Raw genomic sequence first — 14,826 nt, 5'->3', positions numbered from 1 at the left:
TTTAATAGCACCATACGCATAAAAGAGATTGAATAGAATTGATCGCTCGAAATGTAATATGACAATATAATATAAATGATAAAATAAAAAAGCAAAAGAAATAGACAGAAAAAGAAAGAGAGTGAAAAAAAAGAGAGATCTATGAATCGAAGAAATATATTACTCGTTCGTCCGAATAAATAATAAGAGGTAGTTGAAAATTATACTTGAAACCAGTCGGAACGAACTGAGCATATATACATATATATATATATATATATATATATATATATATATATATATTTCTTCTTCATCTTCTTCTTAAGATTAGTCTTGGTACGAGGTAGATAAAATAGTCGAATATTATCTCGAGGTAGACTTTCAAAAGATACGCGAACGGAGTATCTTCTTTTAAATTGATTGCAGTCGAACGAACGTGATCAAAGAAATAAAGAAAGAAAAAAAAAGTTAGGAAATGAGAGATAGAGAGAGAGAGAGAGAGAGAGAGAGAGAGAGAGAGAGAGAGAGAGAAAGAAAGATCCTTTCAATAATAATTGTTTCCGTTGTTCCATGAGCCTTGATTCCAAGCACCATTATTATTCCAGGATGGATCATAGGCACCAGATGAAACTGGATCAGCTGGCCCGGCTGGTACACGTTGTGCTTCCGCATTGTAAAGAGAGAAATGTGCTGACTTAGCTTGTTGAACCTCGGGTGTGTCTACTACGCGTCCATCGGGTCCCAATGGTGCTGGTGGTCCACTGTTAGAAAAATAATGAAATAAATGAAATGACAATTGTTAATTGTTCGTTAAAAATAAAATCAAATTAATTGTTCTTTTAAATAATTAATAGAGAACCTGTAATGCGGCGCGTAACCAGCAGGTGCCGCATGAGATGGATAAGGTCCGGATACAGGTCCAGGTCCTTTCGGTGCACGTGCATTTGCCTCGGCCAAAGCCGACAAATGTGCGGCCTTTAATTGGGCTACTTCAGGAGTATCTACGACACGACCATCGGGACCAAGTGGTGCCGGTGCGGCATGACCACCATAACCAGCATGATGTGGTCCATACCATTGCGGAGCACCAAAGACCACGCTCAACATTCCACAAAATATTACCTAAAATTATCTTTCAATTAATTTTGAAAGAAAGTAACTTGTTCTCTTTTTCTTTTCTTTTGTTTTTCTTTCTTCCTTTTCCTGTTTCTCTTCCTATAAAATTGTTAAATATAATCTACTCACGATATACTGGATCATCTTGCCCCAATGTACGGACTCAATCAAAATGACGTTCTAAGAAGCAACGATTTCTAACTATCACGTCCGATTCAAACGAAGTCGAGAACTGCATTACAAGTTTCACTGACGTAGATCGTCGAATTTATAGGAGTAGTGACTGCATTGGCACTCGATCATGCCCCACCTTTTTATACTACACTCACCACAAAGACAGGGTCTTAACCACACCCAAGAAAATGCTCTCTTTAAGGCTACAACGTGTCCTGTAACATTTACCAAGCGTTAACAATGACATCGCTGAGAGTAACCTCGCCACGCCAATATACAACATACTCGCCATTTCCGTGAGCGAGTTATGCGAACCAACGATACCAGCCAACAACGTTCATGGGTCATGTTCAATAGACCTATGCATCTAAGATTTATCGACCTATGTATATCTTAGAATGATATATAATGAATGATGAAGATGAATCTCGTATATTTTTCTATTTCTTATCGTAATAGAATTCTTCTTCTTCTTCTTCTTCTTCTTAAAAAAAGAAAACAAAACAAAAAGAGAACCAAATAAAAAAAAAGGTAAAAAAAAGAAAATATCATCGTAATTGCGTCATTTGATTTATACGATACTTCGAATTCACAACCCACACAATAATGTCGTAAATAGTTTTGTCACTTTTATCGTAATGCGTGACAATCATTTATCAACTAGTAATTCACCACCAATATACGTGATTGTTTCACAGACGAAAGATTCCTTTCGCGAACCTTTGATAATCCAAGATCCGCGAGTATACGCAATCGATCATGTACGAAAACGAGAGCGTTTTCTCTTTCTCTCTCTCTCTCTTTCTTTTTTTTTTGTTTCTTTTATTTTCTATTTTCTGTTACTTCTCTAATGTAAGAACAATTGGATTGCCCTTACAATAGAAAAAAAATTCCTCAAGAAGAATTAAAATCTTACAACTCGAACCGCAGCTTTTGTTACGCATGAACAACGATAACTATTCGGAAATTTCTATCATATTAATTTTGTAATATCATTTGACATATTCTTGTCTATTTTGTGTAATAAAAAATGATCAAAAGTTTCATCTATCATTTAAATAATTATTACAGATTTTCCTTTTACCATTAATGCTGCCTTCGTTATCAACATTTCGATCTTGCTGCCATCTGACGAGTTTGTAAGATAATTACTTAGATGATTGAAACTATATTATCGATAAATCAAATCAAAATTTAGAGAATATGTAAAATACACTTTTCTTTTCGGATTTGTTCCTAACGTGTAAGATTAAATAAATCATACTTTCGATATATATATATTGAAAATCTAATATGAAATTAAATAGAGTTAATAAATGATTAAAACAAATTTATAAAATATTATATATAATATAAGTAAGAAATTAGAAGACTGATAGGAATTAACGAGACAAGAGCAGGTCTAAACACGTCTAGCAAGCTGTTTGGATGAATGAAAACTGTGTACTCTGTTATGCTTTAGTAAGGACGAATGGTGGGGAAAGTCGTGCCAAGGTTGAGCTCTCGATCGTCCTTTGATTCTTCACACGTGTTTTTGTTGATACTTCCAAACGTAAGCTCTCCGAATAGTACAGCATGTATATATACACACACACGCACATATACTTATAATAAGATTTTGTAATATTCGACTGTTTATCAGAAATTAGAAATTCGTCGGCAAATAATATTTTTGCGATCAATGAAAAAACTTTTAAGCTGTTATCTATAATAACCTAATACTAAATTTCTCTCTCTTTCTCTTTCTCTCTCTTTCTCCTTGTCTTTCCAATCTCTCTATAGCCAATAATAATTCTACAGGCAAATAGATAAGATATAGAGTTAAATTAAAAAAATAATTTCCTTTAAATACGCAAATTTATATAATAATTATCATCATATGTGTTAATTATTTATTTATTATTTTTTTATGTTTTTATCGTACAATTATATATATATATATACAAATAAATACTGACATCGTAATCAAAACTCATCGTTAGGATATATACGCTAACGCAATAAAAAAAAAAGATATACATATGAGATATTAAAAAGTTTCAATTTACGATATAAATAAATTATTTAATCTAACCTATATGACATCAATTATGTATTGTACGTGAAAAGGAATAAATCAACGCAGCAGATTTATATATAATACACCAATACGATAAACGTAAAAAACAAGATTCTTTGTCTTAAAAAATATACTAATATATACTAATTACCTGTAATTAATGTGTAAATAACGACGAACGTTCATTACGATATACTTAACAGAACACGTGAATTCAAAAAGACGCTAATTGGTTAGATCGAAATAAACTTGGACACGCATGCGTGGTATATTATTTTACGTATATCACGTGATCGTATATATAAATTAATTTATTAATTTTTATTTATAATTATAAAGTAATATCTCGTATAAAATATAAGAAGAAAAAAATCTATAGAAGTCTATCGGCATTATATTAATCGATAATGTGAAATTAAATATTTAATAGAAATCATATTTTCTTATTTGATAATTCAAATTGATTCTTCTTACACACACTTCGTAAAACACGCAACGCACACACACACACATGCATACAAACATACATACACTAAAGTCGTAATAGCAAAAGTAATAAACATTATAACTATATAATTATTTATATATCTATTATCTCAGAGAAAATATATTAGATATTATTATATATTTACAAAGGCAAAGTTCACAAGGTGATCGAGACACTACCTAGTAGTAAATTCTGTAAGTTTTGTCATTTATACGGTGAACGTGTGTACACAAAATAAATTCATGTTCGATATATGTGACACATAAAAAAAAAAACATAAAAAAAAATAAAAAAAATAAAAATGTTTGGCACATCGAGAGAAATTATTAAAAGTTTAATCGTGAAATTTGGTGAGAAGTAATATCCAATATTATTAAAAGAAAAAGATGGTAGATTATAGTTTTCAAATATTTTTCATGTTAACATATAATAATTTTCATGGAAATATTCAGATTCTTTCGTTTATGATCGAACGATTATGATTTTTTTCAGGCTGTCAAAACAATATTTTAAACGTATCTAGAAAAAGATTTCAAAGTAATTTACCTCGTCAAGAAAGTGTTAAAAAAGTTTTATGTCAAAGATATGGACAACCAACGTTTATGTCTCATCCTCATTTATTGAAAGATGGAGAGGTTATGCCTGGTATACATCGTAATGAATTCGAACAAAGGAGATTAAAATTAATAGAGAATATTAAATTTAATTCTGATAAGATAGAACAACATAAATCACAGTTTGTAATTATACCATCATCTTCTAAAGTATATATGTCAGAAAAAATCCCATATGTATTCCGTCAGAACACAGATTTTTTATATTTCTGTGGTTGCCAAGAACCTAATACAATATTAGTAATTACATCTGTAGGAGATACTGTTACATCTATTTTATTTATGAATCAAAAAGATCAACATTCGGAATTATGGGAAGGACCAAAAACTGGAGTAGAGGCTGCACCCAATTTATTTGGAGTTAATAAAGCTCTTCCTGTGACAGAATTTGAAAGATTTTTCTTTTCCTTTATTAACGAACATAAAAATAATATAATTTGGTACGACGATAGCAATGTCCTACAGACTCAGCTACATACAAAGTTAAATGAATTGATAAAAGTAAATAATCAAAAGTTTACTTCTCCAAAAAATCTATTTCATAAAATACGTTCAATTAAATCACAAAGTGAAATTAATTTGATGCAAAAGAGTTGTGATATCGCTTCCATGGCAATAAAAAAAACTATACAAGCTTCTAAACCAGAAATGAATGAACATCAATTATTTGCAATAGTTGATTATGAATGTCGTATAAATGGTGCAGAATTTTTAGCTTATCCACCCGTTGTAGCTGCAGGAAACAATGCAAATATTATTCATTATATTTCTAATAATCAAATTATCCAAAATGAAGACATGGTGTTAATGGATGCAGGTGCATAAATATAAAAAAAATTCTGTGTTCTTCAGATACATTATTTTTCATTTAATATCTATTATAGGTTGTCAATATCATGGTTACACATCTGATATTACAAGAACATGGCCTATTAATGGTAAATTCATGCCAGAACAAAGGATTCTATATGAAATAGTATTAGATGTACAAAAGGAGTTATTGCAAAGGTTGAAAGAAATGCCAACATTAGATCAATTATTTCACTGCATGTGTTCACTTTTGGGAGAAAGATTACAAGAAATAGGATTAATACCAAAAAGTTTATCCGGAGATAAATTAATATCAGCTGCGTTTAGTTATTGTCCGCATCATGTAAGCCATTATTTAGGAATGGATGTACACGATACTGCCAAAATTTCTAACAGTGTACCATTACAACCTGGAATGATTATAACTATTGAACCAGGTAAGTAATCTTATAATAAGACTATCTTTTTATTACAATTCAACGGATATATATTTGTAGGTATATATATTAATCATAAAAATCCCTTGGCACCATCAAATTTCCATGGCTTAGGAATACGAATTGAAGATGACGTTTTAATAAAAGAAAGTGGTCCTTTAGTATTATCAAAAAATTGTCCAAAAGAAATTACTGAAATAGAAGCTATTGCAAGTGAGAATCAGTCTTAATTAAAATCGACTTTATAATAAAGTCTGTTAAAATTTCTTAGTATATAAACAAATTTATGAAAATAATTTAATGGAGGAAGATACATTACCCATCTTATTTTCTAATTAATGCTCACTAATAACTCAGGATATCATAGAAAATCAATTTTTAATTTTACATGTATATATATAAATTACACATATGTATATGTATAAAAATTGATAACATTTGGATTAAACATTATTATAATATTTATAAATGCAAATCATCAGTTTTATTCAAAAATCTGTTTAAACGGAAACAAATGAATATTGTAAACTTGTATCCAGTACAACATCATCAAGAGTAATAATAATAATATATATGCAAGAAGTGCTAACATGAACATGTATATATAATAAAAAAAAATCAATAATATTTTATTGCATACAAATTGCTAGAATAGAAAAATAACATTCTATGGTGTATTTTAGATCAAAGATCAGTAAGTATACTTTATAATATTGTATACTAAAATTATTAAATGAAAATATATGGAATTATTCTTTCCTAAATCATACAAATGCATTTATACATTTTATTTTTTTTACAGAAGTAATCCAAAAAGATCGTTTAATCTCGTTAATAAAAAAGAAAAAATGGAATTTTTAAACTTTTTCAATATATCTAAGACCTCTCAATTTCTTGTCTGCTTTTTTCAAATTAATAAAATTATTAAGCTGATTTACACGCAACTTGGACCAGACCATGTGATCGTGAAGTGCATGTATTTGAGCAGCAGCAAGTGCTGCACTCTCTGGATATGCAACAGTGGTGCAACCAATTCCTGCAAATATGATTAAAAGAAAAAAAAAAAGAAAGCATTAATTAATTACATATCCTACAATATTTTTTAACCCTGTATATATATTAATGCAGTAAGTATTCAGTAAGTTACATTTACATATTTCATAATCTCGATTTGATAAGCAAATTTCGCAATCTCTGTACGTCAACAACGTATTTATATATATATATTTTTTTTAACGTTTATATATAATTAACATAGAAATTATAAGTTAATAAGAAATATATGTACATACCTGAAGGTACATTTATAGATGACCATATGTCTTTCGTAATCTTTCCTGATTTAAAAGGCGGACAATTAATGACTGGAAAAACAGTATTTCCAGACAATACTGGACCCAATCCATTACTTCTCCCTGCTACAGTAATGAACACCACCTACATGAAATAAAAAGAACTTCTGATATCAAAGAAATAAACAATGAACATAAATCACTATCTTTTTTTTATCATGTTTTTAAATTATCCTTGAGCAAAAGCCATTAATACCGCCTTAGGTCATTGCAAATCTATATATTATTACTATTCACGATTCCATTCTGTTAGAAAACAGTAATGATAATGATAATATTACTATAAGTATTGTACAAATTATAATTATTTTCCGAACGATTCATAAAAATATCAATTTGTCATCAAAATTTCTTTTTGTTTTTTTTTTTTTTTTTTATATATATAAATTAAAAACGTATTGTCATATAAATTTATCATACAGATTTACAGCCAAAAATATCTTATTAAATAATATTTATTTTATTTAGCAATTCCTTAATCGATAAACGAAATTATTAAAAAGGATGATAAAATATAAATAATTCAAAATTTAAATCGAATTATAAATGATTTTTTTTTTCGGCTTATCGTTTGAACGATCGTATGCAAATAGATCTGAAGTCTAATGATATAGTGATATATATATAATATGTTTCAATACCTTTTTTCCAGTACCTTCGTATTCAGTAAGAATACGCAAAGTTTCTTGAGTACCCTTATGTGCACTGCACACTCTAAGTTCCACTATTAAACCTAATTTCTTTGCATAATTTGCTATTTTTTCGCAATGTTCTTCGTCGGATAGTGAACCCATTAAAATAACAATCAATGATGTCGAAGATGGAATGAGATAATCCAATTGATCTACCACCCATTCGAAATTGCGTTTAACAGTATCCAAATCAGCTTGAGTCACAGAAGTTAAATTTCTGTACACCTGTATAAATATATATATATATATATATATATATATATATATATATATAAATTATATATATAAATTAGAAGATTATGAATATTTACATTAAACTTATTAAGATTATAAGAAATATGATTGTCATTACTTGCTTATCTTTCATTAATCGCTTATCACCAAATGGCCATAATCTCCAGGAATCGCTATCAATAACATCAGAAACTACAATTTGATCGTGTTCATCTACACCAAATTCTAATTTCATATCTATAAGAGCGCAATCTCTTGTAGCCCAAGCTCTTTCAAGAATTTCAAAAACAGTCAATGCAATATGATGCATAATATCAACCTCATCTTTGCCAATCGTAATTCCATTTAATTTGAAATTGGCAGAAATTATTTGTTCTTTTGACCATTGAGGATCGTGATTGGTATCATCCTTATAAAATGTTTCTTGCAATGGTGGATTAAATCTGTATCCTTCTTCCACTCCTATTGAAAAGTAATATCTTTTGTTTATCAAATGATTTTTTTTTCTTTTTTTTTTTTTTTTTTTCAAATACAAAAGAGATAATTTTATAAAAATTAATATCTACCTGGATGTCTTTTTAAGAAACTACCGGTAGCTAATCTTCTTATAACCCATTCAATAGGTATCATTTTACATTTTCGTGCTATAAAAGCTGTATTACTAGCAAGTTTAATGAAAGATGTATCAATACCAGCTTGATTCAGTAATTGAAAAACTTTAGCTGTTGTAGCTGTACTAATAGCAGCTTTGCCTTCTAATTTATGAGACTTTACACCATCTCCCGCCGTAATACGATCTTTACTTTGAACAAAACATGCTTCTAAATTATCCACAATCCCATAGACCATTTTGGTCTTACCTTCGATGATCAATTCATCAAGTTCATAATCTGTAATATAAGAAAATAAATTCTTAACTAATTGTTCATATAAATAAATAATTGTTTATAAAAAAAAGATCTGTCTATAAAGAAAAGATAAATGAAATTGATATTATCGATTGAAAATCATTGAAATCGTTTACCGATTTATAAATGATCCAATTGTCGAGAAAGAAATATTATTGGTTAGAATATCGTACACGAGTGATTTGTTTAATAGATCATTCGAACGAATATAAATTCAAAAATAATATAATCGAAAATGAAATAATTTATGAAGAAAACATTAAAATATTTGTGTAATAAAATGTACATTAATATATGTATACAATGTATGTTAATATAAAATGTGTTAATACAAATGTGCTCTCATAAATATAAATAAAAGTAGAAAGGAGAGAAAAAAATAAAGAGAAATAACGACTCACCAGTCATGTTAGCGATCTACTCTGTACTATACTCTACTATACGAGTGCCAATCAATCTTTCGATTGTGATGCTTAAAACATCGTCGAGACCATTCTCCCCCCTCCATCAACTACTCAATTATATTTTATTACAAGTTTAGAATCTACATAACCAATAATCTAACACAACATAACAACATAGAGATTTATTATTCATAACAATGTGTGCGATACAAAACAAATTTTTTTTTTTTTTCTTTTTTTTTTCTTGTTTTTCATCGATAAATACATTTCTCTTTTCAATTTGTTCATATTACAGAATTATATCGAAGATTTATATAATCAATATAATACAATCGATAGATCGCGAACAAGTTATCGTATTACGAAAATTACATAGAAAAGAAAAGAAATAAAAAAAATATCATTTTCAAATATAATTAAATGTAATTAAATATAATTAAATATAATTAAATATAATTAATAACAAAACAATATTTGAAATATATTCCAAAAATAATAACGCGGCAATATGAAATGCAAAATGGCCGCTACCTACTTCCTCGTTGTCCCTTGTTCAAAGTTCATTAAGTTCAATAAGTAATTAAGATAAAGTTTTTTAAAAATACGATATATAGAAAGAGACAATTAAGATCTCAATAATCAAAACCGACTAAGCCCAATATATTAACAATTGTGAAATTTCCATGAAATTCATTTATTTAATGGAAAATTTTTAATCAAGATTGTTGGAAAAAAGAAAAAAACAAAAAAGAAAAAAAATGAAAGAAGAAGAAAACGAAAAACAATATATAAACAAATGGACATTATTAAATGATATATAAATATTTAAAAGAGAATAATAAAATCTTATTAAGTGAGATATAAGATTAAATAAATTATATTTTCAAATGTAAGAAAATAAATGGAGAAAAATAACCATAGACGAATATGTTTAACTGTAAATATATCAGGACAATTTAAAGTATTATCAATTTAAAGGATTATCAATGAGTTTGAATTTTATAATCTGAAGAAAATGAAGAAAAGGAATTATTTAATGTCAAAGGTACATGGTAATTTTACATTTTCTTTTTCTTTCTTTTCTTTTTCTTTTTTTTTTTGTTTTCATTTCAATTTAAAAATCTAGAACAACCTTGAACCGATATTACGTAAATTATATAATGCGTGAATAAGATATATCTCAATATTTTTTTTATTGTGCGAGTAAGAGAAAGAAAAAGAAAAAGAAAGAGAAAGAGAGAAGAAGAGAGAGAGAGAGAGAGAGAGAGAGAGAGAGAGAGAGAGAGAGAGAAAGAAAGAGAAGAAAAAAGGTACGTAAGTATGCGTGATAAAGAAAGATGAAAAACGAAAGAGAAAAAGAAAGGATATATGTAATTTGTAAAGATAAGGATTAGAGGAAGTACATAAAGGGAAAAGGGACTATGGTAAAACTTTTATGGCAAACTTTATTCGGGGTAAATTGTATCCGGAAGCGAACCAACCGGTTTCATGGCGTGATCGTTTTCGTCTTCTTCATCTCATCGTCTCTCTTTTTCTTTCTCTCTCTCTCTCTTTCTCGATCTATCTATCTCTCTTGTGAAAAAGTCCTGACTGTGCGTAGAATATGCATACGTAAACGTATAATATATATGTGTATGGACGCATGCATGTATGTATATATGTATGTACGTGTGTGTTAGTGTGGTGGGCCAGAAAATAAAAGATAATAGTAAAAGAAGGAGGTAGTAAGAGTAAGGAACAAAAAGTAAGTTTCCATTGGTCTACCAGTTCATTTGTCGTTTGGAACGCGAGCAGTACGTTCTGTTTTATCGATCAATATAGTACAATCGATTATTACGCGAGGAACATAAGTGTTCCTATATTATAAGCGTTTAAGATATAGAGAAAAATTACAAATCTTGTGCGTGACTATATATATATATATATATATATACATATATGTGTATATATATACACACACATTATATATATATATTCTTATTCTTCGTACTTTTCATTTTTTTCTTTATCTTTTGTCTTTTTTATATATACATATTACATATATTTAAAAGCGCACGAGAAGAGAGGAAACCTAATATACGACGCACGTGGTGGTATGTATTTACATATATATATATATATATATATATATATATATATATATATATATAGGATAACATGCGACTAACGAATCATGCACGCGACAAAGATACGGACGAAAAATCAATAGTTACGATCATGTCCATATATGATTTTTCATAACTTAAAGTGATTGAATTTTAAATTAATATCATAGTAAATATCCTTCGATCGTAGGTAAAGTTATACAACGTATTACTTTTCTTTTATATTTAACCTTCATATTTATGTATTGAGGCTTACTTATATGCATGTATACATATACATATACATATACATATACATATACATATATATTAGTAAAATGATAGTTCACGAGTGAGTAGAATTTAATTAACGAGTATATTGGATCGTGAGAGAAATGACACGCAATCATAAATAGATCTATAGATCAATATTTATTACTTCCTTACTTTTTTTTTTTTTTTTTTATTGAACATTATTGTTTTCTTTATCTTTTTTTTCTCACCTTGTCCCTCTTTATGTATTAATTTTTTCTAACAAATTTTTTGTGAAAAAAATTTATTTCAATATTTGTTAAAATGTTATATTTTTATTAATACAAACGCGATAAACGTGTGTGTGTGTGTGTGTCTGTGTGTGTGTGTTATCTTCCCCTCTTTACTGATTATTTATCTTTAAAATAAATCAATATTTGTTAAGATTATATTTATTAGATCTCATTGAATTATCATTAAATTTACTTATTATGCATATAGTCAATAATTTATTCTGGATAAATATAAATGCTTTTCTTAGATGAGAGCATTACACAGTTGAATGATGAAATTAATTGCGAAATATTGATTATCAAAGAATGGTGAAAACATAAATCGTGGTATTTATTATAAAAAAAGCATATTATAAAAAAGCAAAATTCTTATCTAACCCCTTGGGGTCGATAGTTTATAAGAGCATTGACGATAATGTGAAAAAAGACTGTAGGGGGTCCAGAATGCATGTCTAAAAATGATATTTTACTTCATATTTGTTACAATGTATATCAACATTTGTCAAACTTGTAAACATATTGTTATATAAAATTTTTAACAAATTAGAAGAGAATATTTTTATGACAATATAAATTTATATATATATATATATATATATATATATATATATATATATATATAAATGTAAATAGGAAAAGTTTTATTTTAACAAAATCTAACTTTTAAGTTTATATAAATTAATGGGGTGACTTTTAAGAAGCAAAACATGGTTTAATCTTTTCAATCATTTTGTTATAGATAAATATAAGAATGTCTCATGATAAACAAAGTGATAGTTGTTCTCGTGCGATATCATGCCTTACAATAAACGATGTACCAATAATGTTTACATCCAAAGATGAAGCTAGAAGTAAAGATATTTCTGGACTCACGCATGAATGTGGCGTTTTTGGATGTATTGCTGCAGGAGATTGGCCATCACAAATTGATGTAAGCCAAGTAATATGTCTCGGTAAGTTAACTAAAAGAATTTTAAATATTAAATCATGTTGAATGATACTATAATACTTTTTCAATAGGTTTAATTGCTCTACAACATAGAGGTCAAGAAAGTGCTGGAATTGTTACGAGTCAGGGTATCTGTTCAAAATCATTCTACGTTCACAAGGGTATGGGAATGATAAATAATATTTTCAATGATGAAAGCATGAAGAAACTTAAAGGCAACTTAGGAATAGGTCATACTAGATATAGCACTAGTGCAGCTAGCGAAGAAGTCAATTGCCAACCTTTTGTAGTTCATACAGCTCATGGTGCCTTAGCAGTTGCTCATAATGGAGAACTTGTAAATACAGAATCATTAAGGAAAATGGTAACATAATAAATCAGATATAATATATCTTATTTCCTCTATTTTTAATTTTAACTTTGTCAATTTTGCTTATTTGAATTAGGTATTAGGCCGTGGTGTTGGCCTTTCAACGTATTCAGATTCTGAATTAATAACGCAAGCTCTATGTTTAAATCCTCCCGAAGGTGAAGTTAATGGTCCAGATTGGCCAGCACGTATTAAACATCTCATGCAATTAGCACCATTATCTTATTCTTTGGTAATCATGCAAAGAGATAAAATTTATGGTGTTAGAGATCCATATGGAAATAGGCCTTTGTGTTTGGGAAAAATAGTACCTATTGGCAAGCTTGGTACATATATTAAAAAAAAAAAAAAAAAAATTAAAAAAACTGGTTACTAAATTTTATATTTTAAAACTTTAGCAGGAGATGATTCAGACGATGATGACGAGGCCGAAGGTTGGGTAATCTCGTCAGAGTCTTGTGGTTTCTTAAGCATTGGTGCAAGATATGTTCGTGAAGTTTTCCCGGGTGAAATTGTGGAATTAACACGTGAAGGTATTAAAACGATTGACATAGTAGAAAGACCAGACAATAAGCCACAAGCATTTTGCATATTTGAATATGTTTACTTTGCCCGTAGTGACAGTATTTTTGAAGGTAACAATTATTAACATTAATATCTTCAATAAAATTTTTTGTAAAATAATGTTAATTTATATATTTTATCTTTTGATAGGACAAATGGTATATTCGGTTCGTATGCAATGTGGTCGTGTATTAGCAATAGAATCTCCGGTAGATGCAGATATAGTTAGTTCTGTACCAGAATCTGGTACAGCAGCAGCACATGGTTATGCTAGACAGGTGAGTTATATAATTAAATTATTTACTATCGTATAAAATTAACAGGAAATATATATATATATATATATATATATATATATAAAATATATATATATATTGATATTAAACACATATATAATTTATATATTTCAGTCTCAAATACCATTCGCCGAAGTATTATGCAAAAATAGATATGTTGGAAGAACATTCATTCAACCTAGTACACGATTAAGACAATTAGGAGTTGCTAAAAAATTTGGTGCTTTATCTGAAAATGTTAAAGGAAAGAAACTAATTCTCATTGATGATTCTATTGTTAGAGGAAACACGATTGGACCTATTATAAAACTTCTGCGGGATGCAGGAGCAAAAGAAGTAAAATATTTTTACTTATATATATAAAAGAATGATTTTCCGAATCATATTTATTATATGTTTCTAATGTTATATATGTGTCTATATATACATTTTTATATTTATTTACAAGGTTCATATCAAAGTAGCCTCGCCTCCTTTAAAATATCCATGCTATATGGGAATAAATATTCCAACGAGAGAAGAGTTAATAGCAAATAAACTGGACAATGTAAGATTAGCCAAATATGTTGGTGCTGATAGTTTGACATATCTTTCTGTCAAAGGACTTATTCAAGCTGTTAGACATGGCATGGATAATAAAGAAAGCAGTTACATTGGTCACTGCACTGCTTGTTTGACAGGAGAATATCCTGATGAACTACCTGGTGATTTAGATTGGTGAAGAACATGGACAATCCATAGTTTGATAAATA

General features: G+C 28.4%; 4 protein-coding genes across 7 annotated transcripts; 2 read left to right on the top strand and 2 right to left on the bottom strand.

Annotated features, from left to right (window-relative positions):
- Positions 1-520: 520 nt before the first annotated feature.
- Positions 521-1,407, bottom strand: LOC118450722 (uncharacterized). Its single transcript, XM_035886552.2, has 3 exons — positions 1,225-1,407; positions 839-1,101; positions 521-740 (listed from the first exon to the last, which is right to left on the bottom strand). Exons 1-3 carry the CDS (start codon positions 1,237-1,239, stop codon positions 524-526), a joined length of 495 nt encoding a protein of 164 aa, XP_035742445.1. The 5' UTR covers positions 1,240-1,407; the 3' UTR covers positions 521-523.
- Positions 1,408-3,863: 2,456 nt separating this feature from the next.
- LOC118450718 (xaa-Pro aminopeptidase 3) lies at positions 3,864-6,618 on the top strand. 3 transcript variants are annotated; one of them, XM_035886544.2, is made up of 5 exons: positions 3,864-4,009; positions 4,308-5,246; positions 5,314-5,676; positions 5,737-6,370; positions 6,479-6,618. In XM_035886544.2, exons 2-4 carry the CDS (start codon positions 4,418-4,420, stop codon positions 5,904-5,906), a joined length of 1,362 nt encoding a protein of 453 aa, XP_035742437.1. In that variant the 5' UTR covers positions 3,864-4,009; positions 4,308-4,417; the 3' UTR covers positions 5,907-6,370; positions 6,479-6,618. The 3 variants fall into 3 exon arrangements, with proteins under 3 accessions (XP_035742437.1, XP_035742435.1, XP_035742436.1); XM_035886542.2 differs by lacking the exon at positions 3,864-4,009 and adding an exon at positions 4,016-4,165; XM_035886543.2 differs by lacking the exon at positions 3,864-4,009 and adding an exon at positions 4,023-4,204.
- Positions 6,376-9,448, bottom strand: Paics (PAICS bifunctional enzyme). The gene is made up of 6 exons (XM_035886545.2): positions 9,264-9,448; positions 8,521-8,844; positions 8,073-8,416; positions 7,670-7,945; positions 6,969-7,113; positions 6,376-6,712 (listed from the first exon to the last, which is right to left on the bottom strand). Exons 1-6 carry the CDS (start codon positions 9,268-9,270, stop codon positions 6,534-6,536), a joined length of 1,275 nt encoding a protein of 424 aa, XP_035742438.1. The 5' UTR covers positions 9,271-9,448; the 3' UTR covers positions 6,376-6,533.
- Positions 9,449-12,328: 2,880 nt separating this feature from the next.
- Positions 12,329-14,795, top strand: LOC118450717 (amidophosphoribosyltransferase). 2 transcript variants are annotated; one of them, XM_035886532.2, is made up of 8 exons: positions 12,329-12,382; positions 12,635-12,848; positions 12,916-13,208; positions 13,291-13,540; positions 13,616-13,849; positions 13,929-14,056; positions 14,189-14,410; positions 14,523-14,795. In XM_035886532.2, the coding sequence occupies exons 1-8, from the start codon at positions 12,344-12,346 to the stop codon at positions 14,793-14,795; spliced, it is 1,653 nt and encodes a 550-aa protein (XP_035742425.2). In that variant the 5' UTR covers positions 12,329-12,343. The 2 variants fall into 2 exon arrangements, with proteins under 2 accessions (XP_035742425.2, XP_035742426.1); XM_035886533.2 differs by having other exon boundaries at positions 13,613-13,849.
- The last annotated feature ends 31 nt before the right edge of the window (positions 14,796-14,826 follow it).

Source organism: Vespa mandarinia, chromosome 12, assembly GCF_050613455.1.
Source record: "Vespa mandarinia isolate Hongniang chromosome 12, ASM5061345v1, whole genome shotgun sequence".
NCBI lineage: Eukaryota > Metazoa > Arthropoda > Insecta > Hymenoptera > Vespidae > Vespa > Vespa mandarinia.
The sequence above is the reverse complement of the archived record's forward strand: the minus strand, read 5'-3'. Positions and strand labels throughout refer to the sequence as shown.